At 45.1% G+C, this 21404-nt stretch overlaps 1 protein-coding gene across 6 annotated transcripts; it reads left to right on the plus strand.

Moving 5' to 3' along the window:
• Positions 1 to 273: 273 nt before the first annotated feature.
• Positions 274 to 21031, plus strand: SMAGP (small cell adhesion glycoprotein). Of its 6 annotated transcripts, none has more exons than XR_009550853.1 (4): positions 274 to 836; positions 1649 to 1720; positions 17704 to 17829; positions 19561 to 19573. XR_009550853.1 is itself a non-coding variant. In XM_060195339.1 (4 exons), the coding sequence occupies exons 2-4, from the start codon at positions 1687 to 1689 to the stop codon at positions 20490 to 20492; spliced, it is 294 nt and encodes a 97-aa protein (XP_060051322.1). In that variant the 5' UTR covers positions 387 to 836; positions 1649 to 1686; the 3' UTR covers positions 20493 to 21031. The 6 variants fall into 6 exon arrangements, 5 of the variants coding, with proteins under 5 accessions (XP_060051322.1, XP_060051320.1, XP_007537759.2 ...); XM_060195339.1 differs by lacking the exon at positions 17704 to 17829 and adding an exon at positions 20314 to 21031 and having other exon boundaries at positions 387 to 836; positions 19561 to 19641; XM_060195337.1 differs by lacking the exon at positions 17704 to 17829 and adding an exon at positions 20314 to 21031 and having other exon boundaries at positions 419 to 836; positions 1584 to 1720; positions 19561 to 19641.
• Positions 21032 to 21404: the final 373 nt, after the last annotated feature.

Consider the following 21404-nt stretch of genomic DNA (forward strand, 5'->3'; position numbering starts at 1 on the left):
GAGCCTGTGTGTATACCGCTCACCCAGCGTCACCGAGTTGTTCACTTTGGAGGAAACATTTCCTGCCACAGAGGAGTCAAGAGGTGGCTGAAATGTGGCACTTGTGCTAGCCACGTGCTAAGACCCTGGCTATGAAATGACTTCACAAGCACGATCATTTTACATCCCGTGAAATCATCTGCCCAAAGGCACGGCTGACAAAGCAGCGGGGCTGGGACTGTTTGTATCCAAAGTCCATGGTGCTCTTACCTTCCACACTCCACCGCTTCGAGTAACTCACTACAAAGCAAGATCTGGACCGGGCTCCCTCTCTCTGGCTGGGCCAGTCAACTAAGTTTAGCTTCCAAACTTCTGGACCTATTTGCATAAGTCATATGCAAACCCAAGTAGATGTCACTTCCCAGATTTGCTGAAAACTCATATAACGTCAACCCGGGAGTGTGTGTATATTGGGGGGGAGCGGATGCCCCCCGAGGGCCGCAGATGCCATGCCCTCTGGAGCCTGCGGGCAAGGGAGGAAGCCGCTGCGGCAGGAGTAGAGCGACGGTGCAGGAGGAAAGGCGGCCTTTCCTCCCGAGGGAGCGCCGGCCGACTGGCCGAGGGAACCTGCAGAGGGCGGTTTCTCTCCGCTTTTCCTGTCCCACCCAGTCGGCGGCCCCCCGCCCCACCCCCACCCGCCCGCCGCCCGCTCCCCGCTCCGCACGCCTCCCGGCCGCTTCCTCCAGCTCGGGGTCCGGGGGCCTCGGGTGCGCGCCCCGCCCCGCCCCGCCCCGCCGGCTCCCCGGGACCGCGAGCTCCGAGCCCCGAGCCCGCGGGCGGCCCGTCCGACTGGAAAGGTGAGCGCGGCGGCCGGGCGGGGAAGGGGGAGGGCCGGACGCGCCAGGCTCCCACACTCCGCTCGGGGCCCCGCAGCCGCAGCGGGAACCGAAACCGAGAGCGGCGAGCCCGGCCGTCGTGGCTGCCAGGAGCCGGCGCGGGGACGCCCCTCCGGGCGCTGGTAACGCGGGGGGCGGAGGCGGGGCGGGGGCGGGGGGCGCGCGGCCTCGGGACCCCCGCGTACGACTAGCTGTGGGGGGTCTCCGGGGCTCGCGAGTCCGGGGCTCGGACAGGAGGCGCGGTGGACAATGAGGCCAGAACCGAGGGCAGCACGTCCATCCCAGACGGGCAGAGGCGGCCCCAAAGGGGCGGAAACCTTTCAGTTTCCATTCCTTTGGCCCGACTCCACCAGCCGACCCCCAGACCATGTACCCCGACGCCCCCCGGGTTGGACGGGGGGGTGCTGCCGCCCCGCCTCTCTGCTGCCACCTCTCGGACGCTCAGCCCAGCGCCGGGCCGGGGAAGGACGGGTGGCCTTGAGAATCCTTTGGGTGAATATGGTTGAGCCAGTAAAACAAAAAGATCTCAGGTAGAAATAAATGGTCACACGGAACTCTGTTGGTACCTGAATCCAGAGGAGATGCTCAGGGAACCTCAAAGACTTTAGGACAAGCTTCTCCAGGACTGGGTCGGGGGCAGAATGGAGAAGGGAAGGGATCCAGGGAAACCAGGCACCAAGACTCCCCTGTGATTTTTTTTCCCCCCAGCCATTCCAGGCCCTGGTAGAAGCCCAGCCACCTCGTTCTTGTATCCTTCATCTCTCTTCCTACAGATCTGCTCCTCTCTTGAGGTGCTCATCCTCTGGCGGCAATGTCCAACCTCTCAACCACACCTTCTCCCGGAGGTAAGTGAAGACCTTTCCTAATCCAAAAGGCAGAGAATTTGCTCAACACCCCCAGCCCGGGGCACTCATGGAATTATCCAGACGGAGGACTCACCTCTGCCTCTTCACACCAAAGAGCCTTAGGAGGACACAGAAGGCAGCTAGATAGAGTGTGCTTTGGTGCCCTTTGAGTCTGAAGTCTGTGGACTTGGGACAGTTCCTGGCACTAACACTTTAAATTTGTGACCTGCAAAATAGCTCACTTGGATAGTGCTTGGCTTTGCTATTTGTGCAACCCAGGTTCCAGCCTGGCTCCCATAGCAATGTGGGAAGCTTGGTGCTGTAACCTCTCTCTCCCTCTCTCTCTCTGTACTGAAAAATCCCAGAACTGTAAAGTTCTAGAAATGACGACAAACAACTTGCAACCTCTTGATGGGAGGTGTAGCTAAGTGGTTGAAGGCATGCACGGTGAGTTTGAGACCCTGATACCTTCCTTGCCCCCCGAAGTTGTGACCTTGAGTAAACTCACCTCCAAGCTTCAGTTTCCTCATAGTATCTCATGAAGGTTTTTGTAAGGATCAAATGAGTTATAGCTCCTATAAGATGCCTACCTAGCCCAGTGCCTTTAGTAAGCACTAGCATGGTTGTTATTGAGTGCTTCCTAGAAATCCATCTTTTCCTTAATTACTCCTGCTGTCTAATTCCATTCCTCTGGTTATATGTTCCAACATCAGAAGTTTTTTTATTTCCTTAGGTGTGCTCATCTTCCCAAACTAACTTCTTTTATTTATTTATTCTCTTTTGTTGCCCTTGTTTCATTATTGTAGTTATTACTGTTGTTGTCATTGTTGGATAAGACAGAGAGAAATGGAGAGAGATGGGGAAGACAGAGACAGGGAGAGAAAGACAGACACCTGCAGACCTGCTACACCGCTTGTGAAGTGACTCCCCTGCAGGTGGGGAGCTGGGGAATTGCTTCACAAGCGGTGAAGCAACTCACCCATCAACAGATGCTTAGATTGTGTTCATCTTCTCACTGTTGTGAATGATACTGCTATAAACATGGGTGTGCAGAAGATCTCTAAGCCCCTTCCTCCCATTTCTTTTTAGAATATATTCAGAAGTGTAACTGCTAAATTGTGTGATAATTTTATGTTGAATTGCTAGGAACTGTCATATTGTTTTCAACAGCAATGGCTCCATTTTACTTTCAAATTCTTAAAGCCCTTTTATTTTTAAGATTGTATTTCTTTATTTATGAGAAAGATAGAAAAATAACCAGACATCACTCTGGTACATGTGCTGCTGGGGATCGAACTCAAGACCTCATGCTTGAGAGTCCAATACTTTATTCACTGCACCACCTCCTGGACCACCTTACTGCCCCCCCCCCAACATTGCTCAACACTGGTTTATAGTAGACCTCTCACCTTAGAGCCTCAGGCATCAGTCTTTTTGCATCTTATGCTATTATGCTATCTTTCCTCTTCTTCTGTGGTATTTTATTCACTTATTTTTATTTTGGATAGAGACAAGGAAACTGAAAGGGAATAAGGAGATAGGAGGGAGAGAGAGAGAGATACCTGCAGCACTGTTTCACTGCTTGTGAAGCTTCCCCCTTGTTAAGTGGAGACCAGGGGCTTGAACCCAGGTCTTTTTTTTATTATTATTTTTAATGTATAAAAAGGAAACATTGACTAGACCATAGGATAAGAGGGGTAAAATGCCACACAATTCCCACTTCCAGAACTCCGTATCCCATCCCTTCCCCTGATAGCTTTCCTATTCTTTTTTTTTTTTTTTTTTTTAATTTTTTATTTAAGAAAGGATTAGTGAACAAAAGCATAAGGTAGGAGGGGTACAACTCCACACAATTCCCAACACCCAATCCCCATAACCCACCCCCTCCCATGGTAGCTTTCCCATTCTCTAGCCCTCTGGGAGCATGGACCCAGGGTCGTTGAGGGTTGCAGAAGGTAGAAGGTCTGGCTTCTGTAATTGCTTCCCCGCTGAACATGGGCGTTGACTGGTCGGTCCATACCCCCAGTCTGCCTCTCTCTTTCCCTAGTAGGGTGTGACTCTGGGGAAGCAGAGCTCCAGGACACATTGGTGGGGTCTTCAATCCAGGGAAGCCTAGCCAGCATCCTGGTGGCATCTGGAACCTGGTGATTGAAAAGAGAGTTAACATATGAAGCCAAACAATTTGTTGAGCAATCATGGATCCCAAGCTTGGAATAGTGGAGAGGAAGTGTTAGGGAGGTACTCACTGCAAACTCTAGTGCAGTCCTGCTTTCAGGTATATATTTTGCAGTAGTTTATGGATACGTGTGTACATAAGCTCTCTCTCACAGAAACTGGTGTATATCTAGGTTATGGGACTTTGTTAGAAAGTGAACTACCTGAGATGAAATTAGAGTGTACTATTAAAGGAAAGGTCTCACCCGAGTAATGAAGCTGAAGGGTTGTCATTCCACACGTGAAGTCTCTGGATACATTCTGAGGTGAAGCATGTTGAGGTAGCAATCGTTGCTTTGGTTAGGTTGTGATCGGCAGATGCAATGTTATTTGGTTTGGATTGGGAGATGCATACGGGAAAGTGGGCCCTATCCAAGGGTTCCAGGACTGGGGGAAGTAGGGGCTCTATAGTGAAGATGTGAGGTTCCTGCTGTCTTAGGGTTCAAAAAGACAATCAATAGTTAATATTATCATCACATTATTTGTTAATTGGGTTAACTTTGAAAAGTCCCTTTGTTATGGTTTGCTGGACAGTACCCAGTATCTTGTATATAGCTGTGCTATTGGAAGCTTCTAATCTACTTGGTCTAGGCTTTTGAGAGAGTCCGCATATCAAATACATAGCCTATATATTAAAAAGATTCAGTTTGTCTTTTGAGAAACTTTGAGACATACAATTGATTTCCCTCTCTCATATTAATTAACTACTGATTTATATGTCTACATTTTGCTAGGAGTGTACATAAACACCATTCCCACCACCAAAGGACTGTGACCCATCCCTCCCGCCCACTCCCACCCCCCACTGGCCCAGGAAGCTACATGCCTACCCCTCACCACTGGGTTTTTACTTTGGTGCCCTACTTACAATTTGATCAGGTCCTGCTTTTAGTTTCCCTTTCAGATCTTCTTAGTCAGCTTTCCTATTCTTTAACCCTCTGGGAGTATGGACCCAAGGTAATGGTGGGGTACAGAAGGTGGAAGGTCTGGCTTCTGTAACTGCTTCCCTGCTGAACATGGGCGTTAACAGGTTGATCCATAGTCTCAGCCTGTCTTTCTCTTTCCCTAGTGGGGAAGGGCACTGGGGAAGCGGGGCTCCAAGACACATTGGTGGAATTGTCTGTCCAGGGAAGTGTGGTCGGCATCGTGCTAGCACCTGGAACCTGGTGGCTGAAAAGAGAGTTAACATAAAAAGCCAAACAAATTGTTGACCAATCATGGACCTAAAGGCTGGAATAGTGCAGATGAAGAGTTGGGGGTTCCTCCATTTCTAGATAGCTAGTAGCATATTTTAGTTATATTCCAAAGGGCCTGTGGCTAGACTAGTTTTTGGGTTTTTTTTTTTTTTTTTTTCTTTCTTTTTTCCCCTGAGCCTGAAATCTGATAGTCAGGTGGATCCAAGTTATTGTCTGGGGAGATGATGTCATGGCTGGAAAAAGGACCAGAAAGCTGGATCAAGGAAGAGAGTAGCTCCCTAATAGAGGAAAGGGGTATAAGTGTTGAGTGTAACCCCTATTGATTTGATGTGATCTGGGGCCCATATTCAGCTTAGGAGCCTATGTGACCTCTGCACCCCTGTAGATCTGAGCTCACATTCTGTGGTCATGAGTAGGAATGTTCCAAGCTGCCCCAATATCAGGACCCATCTTCCTCAGTTGTAACATACAGTATGTTGTCCATCCTCCCTTTGGAGGATGGAACATTCTCTACCATTGTTGATCCAAGTTGAGGACAAGGTTCTATGGGTGAACCAGGTCTTTAGGCATTGTAATGTGTGTGCTCTACCAGGTGCACCACTGCCTGGCCCCTCCCTCCATTTTTTTTTAAATCACTTTAAAAACATTTTTATTTATTTATTATTAGATAGGGACAGACAGAAATTGAGAGAGTAGGTGTAGATAGAGAAGGACAGAGACAGAAAGCCACCTGCAGCCCTGCTTCATCACTCTTAAAGCTTTCCCTTTGTAGGTGGGCACCAGGGCCTCAGTCCTTGGCTCTGTAATATGTGCACTTAACCAAGTGAGCCACCACCTGCCCCCTCCATTGCTTTTAATTGACTTGTTTTGAGTGTGCACTTACCGACTTCATCCAGTGAGTGATAAGAGTGAGGTGGTAATTTAGAGCACACACAGTCCCCTCCCTTCCCACTGGTCCCAACCAAGTGTAAGTTCAAAGACAGAAATAGAGAAAGAATAGAAGCCTCAGACAAGTACTTTGAAAAATAGGATAATTGGGCTGGGGAGACAGCATAATGGTTATGCAAAGAGACTCTCATGCCCGAGGCCCCAAGGTCCCAGGTTCAGTCCCCCGCACCACCATAAGCCAGAGCTGAGCAGAGCTCTGGTCTCTCTTCCCTCTCTCTATACCTCTCATTAAAAGAAAGAAAGAAAGAAAGAAAGAAAGAAAGAAAGAAAGAAAGAAAGAAAGAAAGAAAGAAAGGATAATTGATAGTCAAATCTTATACCCTCATTTTGTATTTCCACCCCCACCCTGCCCCACCTCTCTAGCTATACTCCCAACATCTCTTTCCCCCAGTCTTTCTGTAAAAAATTCATACAGTCAACACCCATGTTCAGCAGGGACCTTCCACCTTCTGCATCCCACAGTGACCTTAGGTCCATACTCCCAGAGGGTAAAAGAATAGGAAAGCTATCAAGGGAGGGGATGGGATAGGGAGTTCTGGTGATGGGAATTGTGTGGTGTTGTACCCCTCTTATCCTATGGTTTTGTCAGTTTCCTTTTTATAAATAAAGTAATAAATTTTTAAAAATTCATACAGGATATCACTTGGGAATGTGGAAAGTGAAGGCCACACTGGCTTTCATGGCCCTTAGAACATTTGCTATTATGGGATTGCTGTGTGTGTGTGTGTGTGTGTGTGTGTGTGTGTGTGTGTGTGTGTGTGTATGTATGGGTAGCTGTATCTTATAACTACATAGGTATAAAAAAATTAAATAGCTGCCAGGGAGGTGGTTCTGTGTTTAAAACATTGTTCTTTGAAGAATGAGGTCCCTAGTTTGATCGCCAGCATTACATATGCCAGAGTAATGCTCTGATATTGTCTCTCTTTCCCTCTCCCTCTTCTTCTCACTAGTACATCTTGAAAAGAGAGAGAGAATAAAATAAAATATTAGTATTACACTGACTTCCTCCTTGTTTGTCTTCAGTCTGGATTAGGCCCTCAGCACTTTTCACCTTCCTTATTCCTTCCCATAGTCTTGTGAGCAGACTTTATTCTTATTTTGCAGAAGCAGAAACTGAGGTTTTATCTATCGTAAAATTCATGAGAACCAAACCCAATAGACACATAAGCAAATGATGAAGCAGGGCTGCAGATGTCTCTCTGTCTCTCTCCCTCTCCTCCTGTTCCCTCTTGATTTCTGGCTAACTATCCAATAAATAAATAAAGATAATTATTTTCAGGTGTCACTACTGTTTCCATTTTTAATTATTTCTTAAAAAAAGATGTATTTAGTTAATTTATTAAAGAAAGGGGGGGGAGTCAGGCGGTAGTGCAGCGGGTTAAGCGCACATGGCGCAAAGCACAAGAACCAGCATAAGGATCCCGGTTCAAGCCCCCAGCCCCCTACCTGAAGGGGAGTCGCTTCACAGGCGGTGAAGCAGGTCTGCAGGTGTCTGTCTTTCTCTCCCCCTCTGTCTTCCCCTCCTCTCTCCATTTCTCACTGTCCTATCTAACAACGATGATATCAATAACAACAACAACTACAACACCAATGAAAAACAACAAGGGCAACAAAAGGGAAAATAAGTAAATAAATATTTAAAAATTAAAAAGAAAGAAAGAAAGAAATAGAGAGAGGGCTGGGCATATATATGCAAGGACCTGAGTTTGAACCTCCAGGAAGATAAAAGATTTTCAGAGATTAAGAAATCTTCCCAAGGTCATGTGATGAATAATGACAGGCACAATTGACTTTAAAGTCTGTGTTTATTCTGTCTCATGGTATACTTCTTTTAAGGTCTCACTCCACCTCCCTGGTCAGAAACATGAAAGAGGAGGAAGGAGAAAGGGAGGAGAATTCCAGGACAGGCTCCCGTGGAAAGGAGAATTGGGGAGCCGTCCGTTGTTGGGCATGTCTAGAGCAAATAAGTAGGTTGGCAGGCTCAGGTGGCAAAGGATCTGATGCCTCAGGGATAAGAGATTCAGCCTGGAAACAAGGGTTACAAAGAAACCAACCAGGATCTGGGTTAAAAAAAAGGGGGGTGGTGAACAAAACAGCTATGGAAGGTCATTTGTGGCTAGTCAGGATTTGGATGGAGTTATAAACCTTAATGGTTCTCTACCCCTGCCTCCCATCTGAAAGAAAAACCATCCTAGTCTTTCCAAGCCTGAGAAGGGGGCATTTTTATTCCTTTGTTTAAATGAGAACACAGGAGATACGAAAAGAGAGTTGAAAAACCATCTCCCACTTCCAGCCTGTTAGGCTTCCTAAACTTAGTTTCCTTTTTTTTTTTTTTCTCTCTTTTTGCCTCCAGGCTTATCACGGGTGCTCAGTGCCAGCATTATGAATCCACTGCTCTTGGAGGCTGTTTTTCCCATTTTGTTGCCCTTGTTGTGGTTGTTATTGTTACTGTTGTTACAGCTGTTGTTGTTGGATAGGACATAGAGAAATTGAGAGAGGAGGAGAGAAAGATAGACACCTGCAGACCTGCCTCACAGCTTGTGAATCGATCCCCCTGCAGGTGGGGGAGCTGGGGACTCAAACCAGGATCCTTACGCCAGTTGTTGCATTTTGCCCCATGTGCACTTAACCTGCTGCACTACTGCCCAGCCCCCGCTTTTTTTTTTTTTTATGAGAGCACTCCTCAGCTCTGACTTATGGTGGTGCAGGAAATTGAACCCCAGGAATTTGCAAAGAGACTCATAACCATTATGCTATCTCCCCAGCCCTTTTTTGTTCTTATTGTTTGTTAGTTCATTAAAGTATTACATGCCCTTGAGAGAATAGACCTCTAGACCTTTTGTGTGCTTTATATATATGTGTTTATATTTTAATTGACTTCTTAAAAAGCAAATGATGTGCGCATGGCACAAAGTGCAAGGACCGGCATAAGGATCGCAGTTTGAGCCCTGCAGGGGCTGGTCACTCACAAGCGGTGAAGCAGGTCTGCAGGTGTCTATCTTTCTCTCCCCCTCTCTGTCTTCCCCTCCTCTCTCAATTTCTCTCTGTACTATCCAGCAACAACAACAGCAATGACAACAATAACAAGGGCACAACAAGGGCAACAAAAAAATGGGAAAAATGGCCTCCAAGAGCAGTAGATTTGTAGTTCAGGCACCAAGCCCCAGTGATAACCCTGGACGCAAAAAACCAACAAGAAAATGTTACACATACCATCCTAGTAATGTACTTTCTTCCTCTTCTTCTTCTTCCTTCTCCTTCCCCTCCTCCTTCTCCTTCTCCTTTTTTTGGGTGATTGAACCTGGGACTTTGGTGCCTCAGGCATGAAAGTCTCTTTGCATAGCCATTATGCTATCTGCCTCTCTTTCTTCATCTAACTAGATAACCTGTTCCAGTAATTGCAGATCTAAGATTGTGTGTGTGTGTGTGTTTACCACAGTTTTTTTTGTTTGTTTTTTTTTAAGATTTTATTTATTTATGAGAAAGGAGAGAAAAAGAACCAGACATCACTCTGGCACATATGCTGCTAGGGATTGAACTCAGGACCTCATGCTTGAGAGTCCAAAGCTTTATCACTGCACCACCTCCCGGACCACACAGTTTTTTTTTTTAAACAAATATATATATATTTTTTTCCAGAATAAATGGTTTATAATTTTTTAAGTACTCCATTGCCAGTGGGCATTCAGATATGTATTTGCAAACAGTGCTACAGTAAACACTGTTCATCTGCAGTAATCATGAGAACCAAAGCCAATAGACACATAAGCAAGTAGTGAAGCAGGGCTGCAGATGCCTCTCTACCTGTCTCCCTCTCTTCCCATTCTCTCTTGATTTCTGTCTAACTCTATCCAATAAATAAATAAATAAGGATAATAAATGTTTTGATTATTTCTTTAAAAGATTTATTTAGTTAATTTATTAAAGAAAGGGGGGCTGGGCAGTGGCACACCCAGTTAAGCACACCTGTTACCTACCATATCCAAGGACTCGAGTGTGAACCCCCAGTTCCCACCTTTAGGGGAGACACTGCCTAAGTGGCGAAGTGTCTGCAGGTGTCCATCTTTCTCTTCCCTTCTCTGTCTTCCTCTTCTCTCTCAATTTCTCTGTCCTGTCTAACAACAATAACAGTAATGACAACAACAAGGACGATAAAAATGGGGGGGAAATGACTTCCAGGAACAGTGGATTCGTGGTGCAAGCACTGAGCCACTGAGCCCCAATGATAACCCTGGAGGCAAAAAAAAAACAAAACAGCAAAAACTTGAACTCTTTCCCTACTCCAATTACGGTCTCATTTTTTCTGCTCACCATTACAGGAAAGAATCTTTATTCTGTCTTTAGTTTCTCTCCTTCCACATTTTCCTTGAACACGCTTTATTTATTTATTTTAATATTTTTATTTATTATTGGATAGAGACAGAAATTGACAGGGGAAGGGGAGATAGAGAGGGAGACAGAGACACCTGCAGTCCTGCTTCATGACTCATAAAGCTTTTCCCCTGCAGGTGGGGGCCAGGGGCTTGAACCTGGGTCCTTGTGCGCTGTACTGTGAGTGCTAAACCAGGTGCGTCACTGCCTGGCCCCTTTACTGATTTGTTTTTTAGATACAGAAAGGCAGAGAGAAAGTGAGAGCGACCACAGCACCCAAGCTTGCTTCAGTGCAGCAGGGGCCAGGCTCTCACCTGGGTCGCACACACACCTAGACAGCACACTATCCAAGTGAACTGCGTGTCAGTCTGAACATACTTTATTTTTTAATTATTTTTTTATTAATCAATTTATTTGGTTTTGATGGAGACAGAGAAATTGGGAGGGAGGAGGGAGAAAGAAAGGCACCTGTAGCACTGCTTCACCATTTGTGAAGCTTCCCTTCTGCAGGTGGGGACTAGGGACTTGAACTGGGGTTCTTGTGCACTGTATCTGTGAACTACTAGTGCATCACCGTCCAGCTCCATGGCCTAAACCCACTTTAGACCAGGGGGTTATGCTCAGCACTTCACCGAAGCTTCTCTTGTTAAGGTCATTGATGATCTTCATATCGCAAAATCAGGTATTCTCATACTTGACTTGGGGGGCTGCTACTTTTTTTTTGCCTCCAGGGTTATTGTTGGGGCTCGGTGCCTGCATGAATCCACTGCTCCTGGAGGCTATATTTCCCATTTTGTTGCCCTTGTTGTTGTGCTCGTTATAGTTGTTATTGTTGTCATAGCTGTCATAGAGAGAAATGGAGAGGAGGAGAGAAAGATAGACACCTGCAGACCTGCTTCACTGCTTACGAAGCAACCTCCTGCAGGTGGGGAGCCTGGGGTTCAAACTGGGATCCTTACATCAGCCCTTGAGCTTTGTGCCATGTGCACTTAACCCGCTGCACTACCGCCCGACTCCTGGGGCTGCTACTCTTAGTCACCTTTGCTGTTTCCTCTCTGGACTCAGTCTTTGGTCCTCTTATCTGTACCTGGGGGCCAGCAGGTGCCTCACCCAGTAGAATACACACATTGCCATGTGCAAGGACCTGGGGTCCAGCCCTGGGCAACAACATGGGAGCACCTGCAGGTGAGACGCTTCACAGGGGGTAGAGCAGTGCTGCAGCGGCCTCACCTCTGTGTGTCTTCCCCTCTAACTCTTTATGTCCCACTATTATCTAAGGGGGAAAAGAAGGAAGGAAGGAAGGAAGGAAGGAAGGAAGGAAGGAAGGAAGGAAGGAAGGAAGGAAGGAAAATGGCTTCCAGGAGTAGTAGTAGTCTTGCAGGCTCTGAGTCCCAATGATAAACCCTAGTGGCAAAAAAAGAAAAAGAAAAGAAAGAAAGCTTTTTTAAGGAAGTATACTTTTTTTAGATTATTTATTTTCATAGGAGAGAGTGGCGAGCCTTGCTGCAGTACTGAACTTGTGGTGGTACCAGAGATTGAATCAAGGGCTTCCAACTCGCAAGTCTGGTGCTCTTTCACTGGCACTGTCTCCCCGACCCGTGCTGGCTTCTTCAATCTCCAGTCCAGATCTCTTCTCAAACTTCCAGTTTTGACATCTACACTTGGATGTTTAATAAGCAGTCATGTCCAAAATTGAACTCTGGCTCTTCCTTCCCACATGCCTTCCCTCCCTCCAGTTACTCAGACTCACATCCTTGGTGTCATCCTTAACTCTGCCCATGCCTACTCCTTTTCTTTCTTAGGGCCAGAATTGTCACTTCCTCTTTGAGCTACCCAATCAGTGCTTTCATGCAAAGTGCAACAAAAGCTTCCCTGTTAGCGGAATACTTCTATGAAGCACAACCCACTCCCATTCTTGCCCCTACCTTCTCACAGTCAACTGTTCACACTGCAGCCAAAAATCTGTTTGTGTTTCAGTTGCCTGTTGTAGTATGTCACATCACAAACAATAGCTGTTTATTGCCTCATGTGATTCAGTGAGTTGACCTATCATACCTCTGCTGACTTCACCTGTGCTGTTTCATGCAGATGTAACATGGTGGAAAGTCCAAAATAACTTTCTCCACATGTTTGGTAGTTGGCTGTTGGCTAAACCTAGGCTGCCTTAGTTTCCCTTCTTGTGACTTCTCCTTCATTAGTCTAGATTGGGCTTCTTTACAACATGGTGGTCTAGAGTTGTAAAAGTCTAGTCTTTGGAATTTCAAGCCTCACCTCAGAACTACTAAAGCAAAATATGCATGTTTAAAAGATCTCATGTGGGGGACCAGGTGGTGGCGCACCTGGTTAAATGCATATATGACTATGCACAAGGATCAGTGCAAGGATGGGGGTTCAAGCCCCCAATCCCCTGCCTGCAGCAAGGACCTTCACAAACAGTAAAGCAGTTCTCCTTTTCTATCCCCCCCCCCCAATTTCTCTCTAACAAGTAAGACTTAAAAAATCATGCAAAAAACACACCACTTTAAAACATAAATCCAGAGGCCAGGAGGTGGCTTAGCGGGTTAAATGTGCATTGTTATTTTATATGAGATTTGATTCCCAGAGCCAGGTAGGAACACTAAGGACAGCGCAAAGGGAACTCTGGATTGTGGAGTGCTGCTTTGATAGCCTTCTGCTCTGTCTTACTGCTCTCTCACAAAAATAGAATGCACATTGGGCAAGCGTGGAGACGCAGAGGTATCACGTGTGCATGAGGCTCTAGGTTCATTCTAGATATATATCTCCTAAGTGCTTCCATGACCTATAGTGGCCATGGCATAGAGTCCCCTTAAACCTCACTTTTCCTTCTTGGTCCCTTCAAGTGACCTCTGTGTTGTGCTTGTAATATGCCAAGCTTGTTACAACCCAGGTGCTTTTCAATATTATGTTTAGCCTTACCTTGGATTCCTGTTCCCTTTGCTTGGAAAGTTCCTCTCTGCATGCTTGCCTCACTCACCTTCTGTACGTCCTTCATTGGGGACTTTCCCAGCCACATCCCACTTAACTCTCCTTGATTCTTCTACATAGAACTGATTGGCATCTAATATAGTGTACTCTTTTTATTTATTTTAGAATTTTTTCATGAGAAAGATAGGAGGAGAGAAAGAACCAGACATCACTCTGGTACATGTGCTGATTGGGATCGAACTCAGACCTCATGGTTGAGAATCCAGTGCTTTATCTACTGCACCACCTCCAGAACCACATATAGTGTACCCTTTACCTACTTATTATGTCTGTTGGGTGGGGGTATAGCATAATGGTTATGCAAAGAGACTTTCATGCCTGAGGCTCTCAAGTCCCAGGTTCAATCCCCCACACCACAATAAGCCAGAGCTGAGCAGTGCTCTGGTTTAAAAAAAAAAAAAAGTCTAGGCCATGTCTATTGTTCCTCTTCCTCTTCTCAGAATGTAAATTGTATGAAAAAAGGGCTTATTTTGATTGTGGTAAAATTATATATGAGATCATGGTCCGGGAGGTGGCACAGTGGATCTCTCTCCTTCTATCTTCATGAATAAATAAATAAAATCTTTATAAAATTATATATGAGATCAAAATCTATCATTTTTAAGTATACAGTTCAGTGAATTTAAATAATTCAGTGCTATGCAACCACTACCACCACTTATCTCCAAAACTTTTTCAACATCCCAAATTGAAACTCACTCAGCAGTAACTCCCACAGCCTGGGAGATAGTGTAGTGGATAAAGCGTTCCATCCCCTAGAGTGGCATATGCCACAGTGACGTTCGGGTTCTCATTCCTCTCCTCCACCTCACCCCCTGCTCCTCTGCTCTTTGTCATAAATAAATATTAAAAAACAATAACTCCAGGGGCTGGGTGGTAGCACACCAGGTTAATCACACATAGTACTAATTGCAAGAACTCACCCACCCAAGGGTCCCAGTTTGAGCCCCCAGCTCCCTACCTGCAGGGTGGTCGTTTCACAAGCAGTGAAGCAGGTCTGCAGGTGTCTTTCTCCCCTATCTTCCTCTCCTCTCTCAATTTCTCTTTGTCCTATCCAATAAAATGGAAAAAATGGCCATAGGAGCAGTAGATTTGTAGTGCTGGCACGAGCTCCAACAACAGCCCTGGAGGCGAAAAATAATAGTAATAATAATAATAGCTCCTATTCTCCCCACTTCCCAGCTCTTGATACCACAATTCTACTTTCTCTCTATGAATATTACTATGCAGTATATCTCATGTGAATGACTGTATGCTTTTAAATTTATTAATGAGGATGGAGAGAAAGAGAGAGGATGAATGAGAACCAGAGCATAAGCATAAACTCTGGCACATATGATGCTGGGGACTCAGGACCTCATGCTTGAGGGCCAATCACTTTATTCACTGTGCTACCTCCAGGTTCATAGGAAATATATATATACACACATACATACGTATACAGGTACATACATATACCACTGGGTCCCCAGTACCCATTTTATCATGTGTTAAGCCTATATATATGTATGCGTGTGTGTGTGTATTTGAGAAGGGGATGGAGGAGAGACCACTAAATCTTTCTTCAGTGCAGTGGGGACTAGGCTTCAAAACTGGGTCACATGCATGGCAAAGCAACATACAATCCCAGTGGGCTGTTTTGTTGGCCCATAAAATATTAATCCTTTTGTAACTGACTTATTTCAGTTAACAAAGGTTCCAGTTCAATCTCCAGCACCACTATGAGCCAGAACTAAGCAGTGCTCTAGTCTTTGTCCACATCTCTGTCGGTCTGTCTCTCTCTCTCTCTCATATATGTAATCTCTTGATTAAAACTTTAATATATTTAATTAAGACAGAGAGACACCTGCAGACCTGCTTCACCACATGTGAAGCTTTTCCCCTTCATGTGGGGACCTGCTCGAGCCCGGGCCCTTGTGCATTGTAACATGTGCACTCAGCCAGGCACTTCACCACCTGGCCCCCAGTACTCATTTTATCATGTGTTGAGCCCTGGATTTAAGCCCTAGCACCACATAGGAACACCAGCACCAGGGAAAGCTTCATGAATGGTGGAACAGTGGCAGGGTTCTCCCCCCCTCGGGCCTCCAAGATTATCACTGTGATTTGGTGCTGGCACTACGAATCCACTGTCCCTGGAGGCCATCTTTTTCTCATTATTGTTGCTGTTGTTGTTATTGTTGTTGGTTAGGACAGAGAGGAGGGAAAAGATAGGCACGTGCAGACCTGCTTCACCATTTGTGAAGAGACCCTGCTGCAGATGGGGAGTGGGTGGGCTCGAACCCAGATGCTTGCCCAGGTCCTTGTACTTAGTGCTATGTGTGCTTAACTGGATGTGCTACTACCCAGCACCCTCTCTCTCTTTTTATCTCTCTCCACTCAGCCTGAATTTGTTTGTGATCATTTCTTGTTCTATCTTTATCTGTAACTTTTTTTTTGCCTCCAGGGTTATTGCTGGGGCTCAGTCCCTGCACCATGAATCCACTGCTCCTGGAGGCCATTTTTCCCCCTTTTGTTGCCCATGTTGTAGCCTTGTTGTGGTTATTATTGTTGTTGTTGATTTTGTTTGTTGTTGGATAAGACAGAGAGAAATGGAGAGAGGAGGGGAAGACAGAGGGGGAGAGAAAGATAGACACCTGCAGTCCTGCTTCACCGCCCATGAAGCGACTCCCCTGCAGGTGGGGAGCCAGGGGCTCAAACCGGGATCCTTACGCTGGTCCTTGCCCTTTGCACCACGTGCACTTAACCCACTGCGCTACCGCCTGACCCCCTATCGTAACTTTTTTACAATCCTGAACTCTTTGGAAACTTCTGTTGCCTATTGATGTTTCAAAGGACCATATTATGAAAGGTTAATGCGGGAGTTGCACACACACGTTGCCATGTGCAAGGACCTGTGCTCAAGTCCCCACTTCCCACCTGCAGAGGGGACACTTGATGAGTGGTGAAGTAGGTCTGCAGGTCTCTCTGTCTGTATATCTATCTATCTATCTATCTATCTATCTATCTCCCTCTCCTCTCTCAATTTCTCTCTGTCCTATCCAATAAAATAGAAACTTTAAAAAAAAAAATTTTAAGTTTAGTGCAAATCTTTCTTGTTTTTTTGAGCAGGTGGTCTCGAATTCAGATCTCAGCTTCATCCACTGTTCCTTTATGTGTAACCTGAGGCATGTACTTCAGTTCTCTCTGAGCCTGGAGTCACATTAGCAAATAAAAACACCTGCTTTGAAATGGGTAGTATATTAAGGATCGATAATTATGTTTCTAAAGCACTTATTATAATTGGAAACCTCTGTAGATTTTCTCAACAGTAATCATTCTCCCTCCCAAATTCTCTTTCTAAGGAGTCATAGCCCCCTGTTCTCTGAACACTCATTAAACCTAGCTCCATGATCAGGTCCCTAGTTGACATGCTGCTGCTTTCCCAGCATCTGTCAGTGCTCATCTTGTACTTAACAGATGCAAAGCAAAGTGTTAAGTGGTTGAATTGAATCTTAACTTACTTCTGTATTTAACCTTTTGTACAGGTGTTATTCCTCTTGGTTCTTTGTTCCTTTTTCTTAAGTTCTGAAACGTTTAAGAAAGGCAGGGAGCCCAGTGGTGACACACCTGATAGAGCACACACACTACTATGCACAAGAACTTGATTCAGGCCCCCAGTCCCCACCTGCAGGGGGGAAGCTTCACAAGTCGTGAAGCACTGCTACAGGCGTGTCTCTCTCCCTCCCCTCTGAATTTCTCTATCCTATCAAAAAAGAAAGAAAGAAAAATGGCCACTGGGAGCAATGGATTTGTCATGCAGGCACCAAGCCCCAGCAATAGCCTTGGTGACAATAAAAAAGAAATGAACTGCGTTCAGCCCCCACAGAGAGGCTTGTACAACACTATCAATACCATGACTGGGAATCACTGGGAGTCCTCTTAGAGGCTACCACCAACAGTTTCTCAGATCAAGAAACCACAGCCCATCTTCAGTTCCGGACAGAGTGTACAGAGTGATGCTCTGGTCATTCTCTTTTTCTCAAATAGGTAGGAAGAAAGGGAAGTGAGGCCTAGAGGGGTTTAGCTTCGTATTCTAAGTTGCCTAGTAAAACATACTGGAGTAAGATTCAAACCTAGATCAGCTTCCCTTTTAATCACTAGGCATATTAACAAAGTCATTTTAAACGACATTTTAAATAGTAATTCCTATTTGGTTATTTTGGTTGTTTTTTGTTTTTTTTTTTCATTTTTCTCCACACTATAAAGCTGTGCAAAGTTTATTATAGCCTTCATAAATAACAGATGAAAATAAATGAAAGAATCAAGAGATACAGTATTGACCAAGGCTGCAGAGTACCTGAGTGTATCACCATCCTTAAAGAGAAGAAAATAGTAATTAGGCCTGATCTTGGGAGAGGAAGGTGCTTACGTGGCCCACCTCTGCTTTCTCTGATGCAGAACCAGACGATTCATCAGACTTGCCCTTGGCCTGTGTGAAAAGACCCTGCAATATTAGTGAGCCCTCCTAGCACTGCTCCCAGGCTTATCAGAGCACCACCCTTGACTTGACTTCACTTTACTTGGAATGGGTGAGTGTCTAGTGTGCTTATACCACAGGCTTCAGCCACACTGGCCTCTGAGTCCTCATGTCTGGAGCTTTGACCCAAACTTTTCTGTTTATAATGAGTTTTACTCCCCACTTCTTTTGCCTAGTTAACTCCTGAGTCAACTTCCATCTCAAATTCTACTTCCTTTTTTTTTTTTTTAACTTATTAGAGGCAGAGAGAAATTGAGAGGGGGAGGGGAGATAAAGAGGGAGAGGCAGAGGCAGAGAGACACCTGCAGCCCTGCTTCACCACTCGTGAAGCTTTCCCCTGCAGGTGGGGACTGGTGGCTTAAACCCGGGTCCTTGTGCACTGTAATGCGTGTGCTTAACCAGGTGTGCCACCACCTGGCCCCTAAAACCTTACTTCCTGTGGAAGTTACTGGAAGACAAGATCCATCTCCCCTGACAAAAGGCTAAGTACCCAGATTTTTTTTTTTTTTTTTTTTTTGGCCAGGGTCATTGGGTGATTGTTAGGAACTGTGATCTGTGATGTGAAGATGGGCTGTGTCTGTCTTGCTCACCATGTCCCCAGGGTACCTAGCATAAGACCTGAGAAAGAGTTGGCAGCTTGTGAGTGTTGCTATTATTATTTGTTGAGTGATTTCAGTCTTGGCCAACTTGTTTTGCCCAGGATACTTCTGTCCTACAGTAACCTTTACTTAATTATTACCTTTTCAAACCCTTACATAAAAATACTAACTAGGGAAGAACTAAGGTACTTTTTAACCTATGTAAACACTTAGAAGGGACTGGTGGCAGCTGGGGCAATAGCTAAGTGGATAGAGCACAGGATTTGCATGTATGGGGCCCCGGTTTGATCCTCATCATGCCATATGCTGGCAAACGCTAGAAGAAGATCCCATATGCTAGAGCGGTGCTCTGTTCTCACTAAATAAGTCAATTAATTTAATTAAACTTTTAAAGGTGTGTGTTGGGCAGTGGCAACACCTGGTTGAACACACATGTTGCAGTGCTCAAGGACCAAGGTTCAAGTCCCTGGTTCCCACCTTTAGGGGGAATGTTTCACACGTGGTGAAACAGTGCTACAAATCTCTTTCTCCCTTTTGCTTTTCCCTCTCCCTCTCTATCTCACCCTCCCTTTCAGTTTGTTTCTATCCAATGCATAGTAGATTTCATAAAAGGTTAGAAAAAAAAAAAGTATTCTGGGACCCACTGTTTTTGCAATGTTCCCATGCACCTGGTTCATGACTTACGGAGTAGGGTTTTTAAGCTGTGATGTATAATTATAATTGATCAATAGCACAAGGTGAGGAAAATCTTCAGGGTAGAAAAACCCTTGTTTCAGAACCTTTCAAATTGCAGGATCTACTCTGGAACTTAGGAAAGGTTTTCATACAGGAAGGTTACTTTCACCTCTGTTCTCTAGCTTTTACTCCCAGATTTACTAAAGGGGTTGAATGTTAGAATAGGGAAGAAAGTGGAGTGGTGAAGTTTAAAAAGATGCCTTAGGACAGGAAAATTTACCCCATTTTCTTTTCCACTTTTCAATTTTCCAGAAGAACTAATGACCACCCCAATTCTGCATCCCACTGAGGCCCTGTCCCCAGAAGCTGAAGCCAGCACAGCACTCATTGCAGGTAAGAAAGGCGCTGAGCCAAATCCATCCTCATCAGGGACCATCTCAATCCAGAGACAGCCTAGAACCCCGTGTGATGAATTAGGATTCATCTTCATGGGAAAGATCCCATTATTATAAGCCAACTCCATTAACAGGCCCGCTTTCCCATGCAGGCTCTCATTCCATACACATACGCTCCAGACTCACTGCTTTTAGAAGCACTGTCAGTAAACGAGAGGTTGGAAAGTAGCCACAAATAGAAGAGGTGCACATGGACACTAGACTGTGTGAGTTGGAATGAGGACAACCTTGATTTGTTCAGTATGTGAGGAAGAGGATGGGTGGGAACAGAGAGACACTTACAGAGAGGGCACTGGATTTAGAAAACAATTCCTGTTGTGGGATAAGCTATTTCCTGTTTCCGTCCTTCCTGTTTCTATCATAATCATCACTAGGAACTAGTTAAAAGAGACTTTAGTTTTGTCAGAAATCAGAAGTTTTGTGTCCTGAGTTCCCTGTCATGTAGTGTAGAAGTTGAACTGTGTGGGAAACAAATTTACAAGTAGATACTTGATAACTAGATCAGCATTCTAATTAAAAAAAAAAAAAATTGAGGGAGTCATCTAAGTTGCCCAGATTATTGACACACTCAATCCTAAAACATTTCTACATCTTCCCTCTCATTTTCAAGTTGTTATCACCGTGGTCTTCCTCACCCTGCTCTCAGTCGTGATCTTGATCTTCTTTTACCTCTACAAGAACAAAGGCAGCTATGTCACCTATGAACCTGCAGAAGGCGAGCCCAGTGCCGTCCTCCAGATGGAGACTGACTCAACCAAAAACAGGGAGAAGGAGGAATATTTCATCTAATGATTCCTGGGCACCAGTGTATCTAGGGTCCAGTTCTAGCTGGTTCACTATTAAGTGAAATTTTATCTAAAACCAGTGAAAAGCATTAATGGATATGGACAAATCTAAGCTCCTTCTAGGACACCAGCCCAAATGCCAGCATCATTAATGGGCCAGGGACATGGAGAACACTGCTTACAATGTCTTTAGCCAGACATTTGTAATACAGATGATGTTTGTGATTGAGTAACAAGGTCAGTCTATACCAGGTAATATTTGAGTATGTGCCCAGTCAGCTTTGCTTTTTGCACAGGTGCAAATGAAGAGTTAGGGCCACTAGCTGCTCCTTTGTCTCCTACCTGGCCAGCTAGTGGCAGCCCCAGTGGACAGTGTCCACAGAAGTTCTCAGAAGCCAGGCCAGGAGGGGTATTAAGACTATGGAAAACTCACCCCTGGTGAATATACTACATCCTTTAATCTGAGCCTTTTCTTATCGCCCCAAACAACTGTATATGAGACTGTTTTTATCAGAATTAAAATTTTCTCATTGACTCAAATTAGATTTTTATGTGTAAGAAATAATTGCCTTTACATTTTAAATTATTCCTGTTTAAGCTTCTCTTTTTTTACCTTATTTAACCCCTTGGTATAATGTTCTCTCCTCCTAAGCAAAAAGAACACTAGGGAAGTTTTTTATAAGTTTCCTGAGCTATCTTAATGGGTTTAGAACAAAGATGAGCCTGGGAAGCTTACCTCAAGGAATGGTTTCTAAAAATAAACTAAGAAGGGTCAGGCAGTAGCACACCAAGTAGAGTTTACACACTACCACGTGCAATGACTCAGGTTCAAAACCCCACTACCACCCCCCAGCTGGGGGGAGGGGGCTTCATGACTAATGGAACAGTGCTCTTTCCTTCTCGTCCTATTTGTCTC

This window comes from Erinaceus europaeus, chromosome 7 (assembly GCF_950295315.1).
Source record: "Erinaceus europaeus chromosome 7, mEriEur2.1, whole genome shotgun sequence".
Classification (NCBI taxonomy): domain Eukaryota; kingdom Metazoa; phylum Chordata; class Mammalia; order Eulipotyphla; family Erinaceidae; genus Erinaceus; species Erinaceus europaeus.

What these genes read in the sequence shown, in the direction of transcription:
- SMAGP (XM_060195339.1), top strand. Translation starts at nt 1,687, where the DNA reads ATGTCCAACCTCTCAACCACACCTTCTCCCGGAG. An exon ending in AACCACACCTTCTCCCGGAG is followed by an intron (nt 1,721 to 19,560) that starts GTAAGTGAAGAC and finishes TCAATTTTCCAG; the next exon opens with AAGAACTAATGACCACCCCA. An exon ending in CAGCACAGCACTCATTGCAG is followed by an intron (nt 19,642 to 20,313) that starts GTAAGAAAGGCG and finishes CTCATTTTCAAG; the next exon opens with TTGTTATCACCGTGGTCTTC.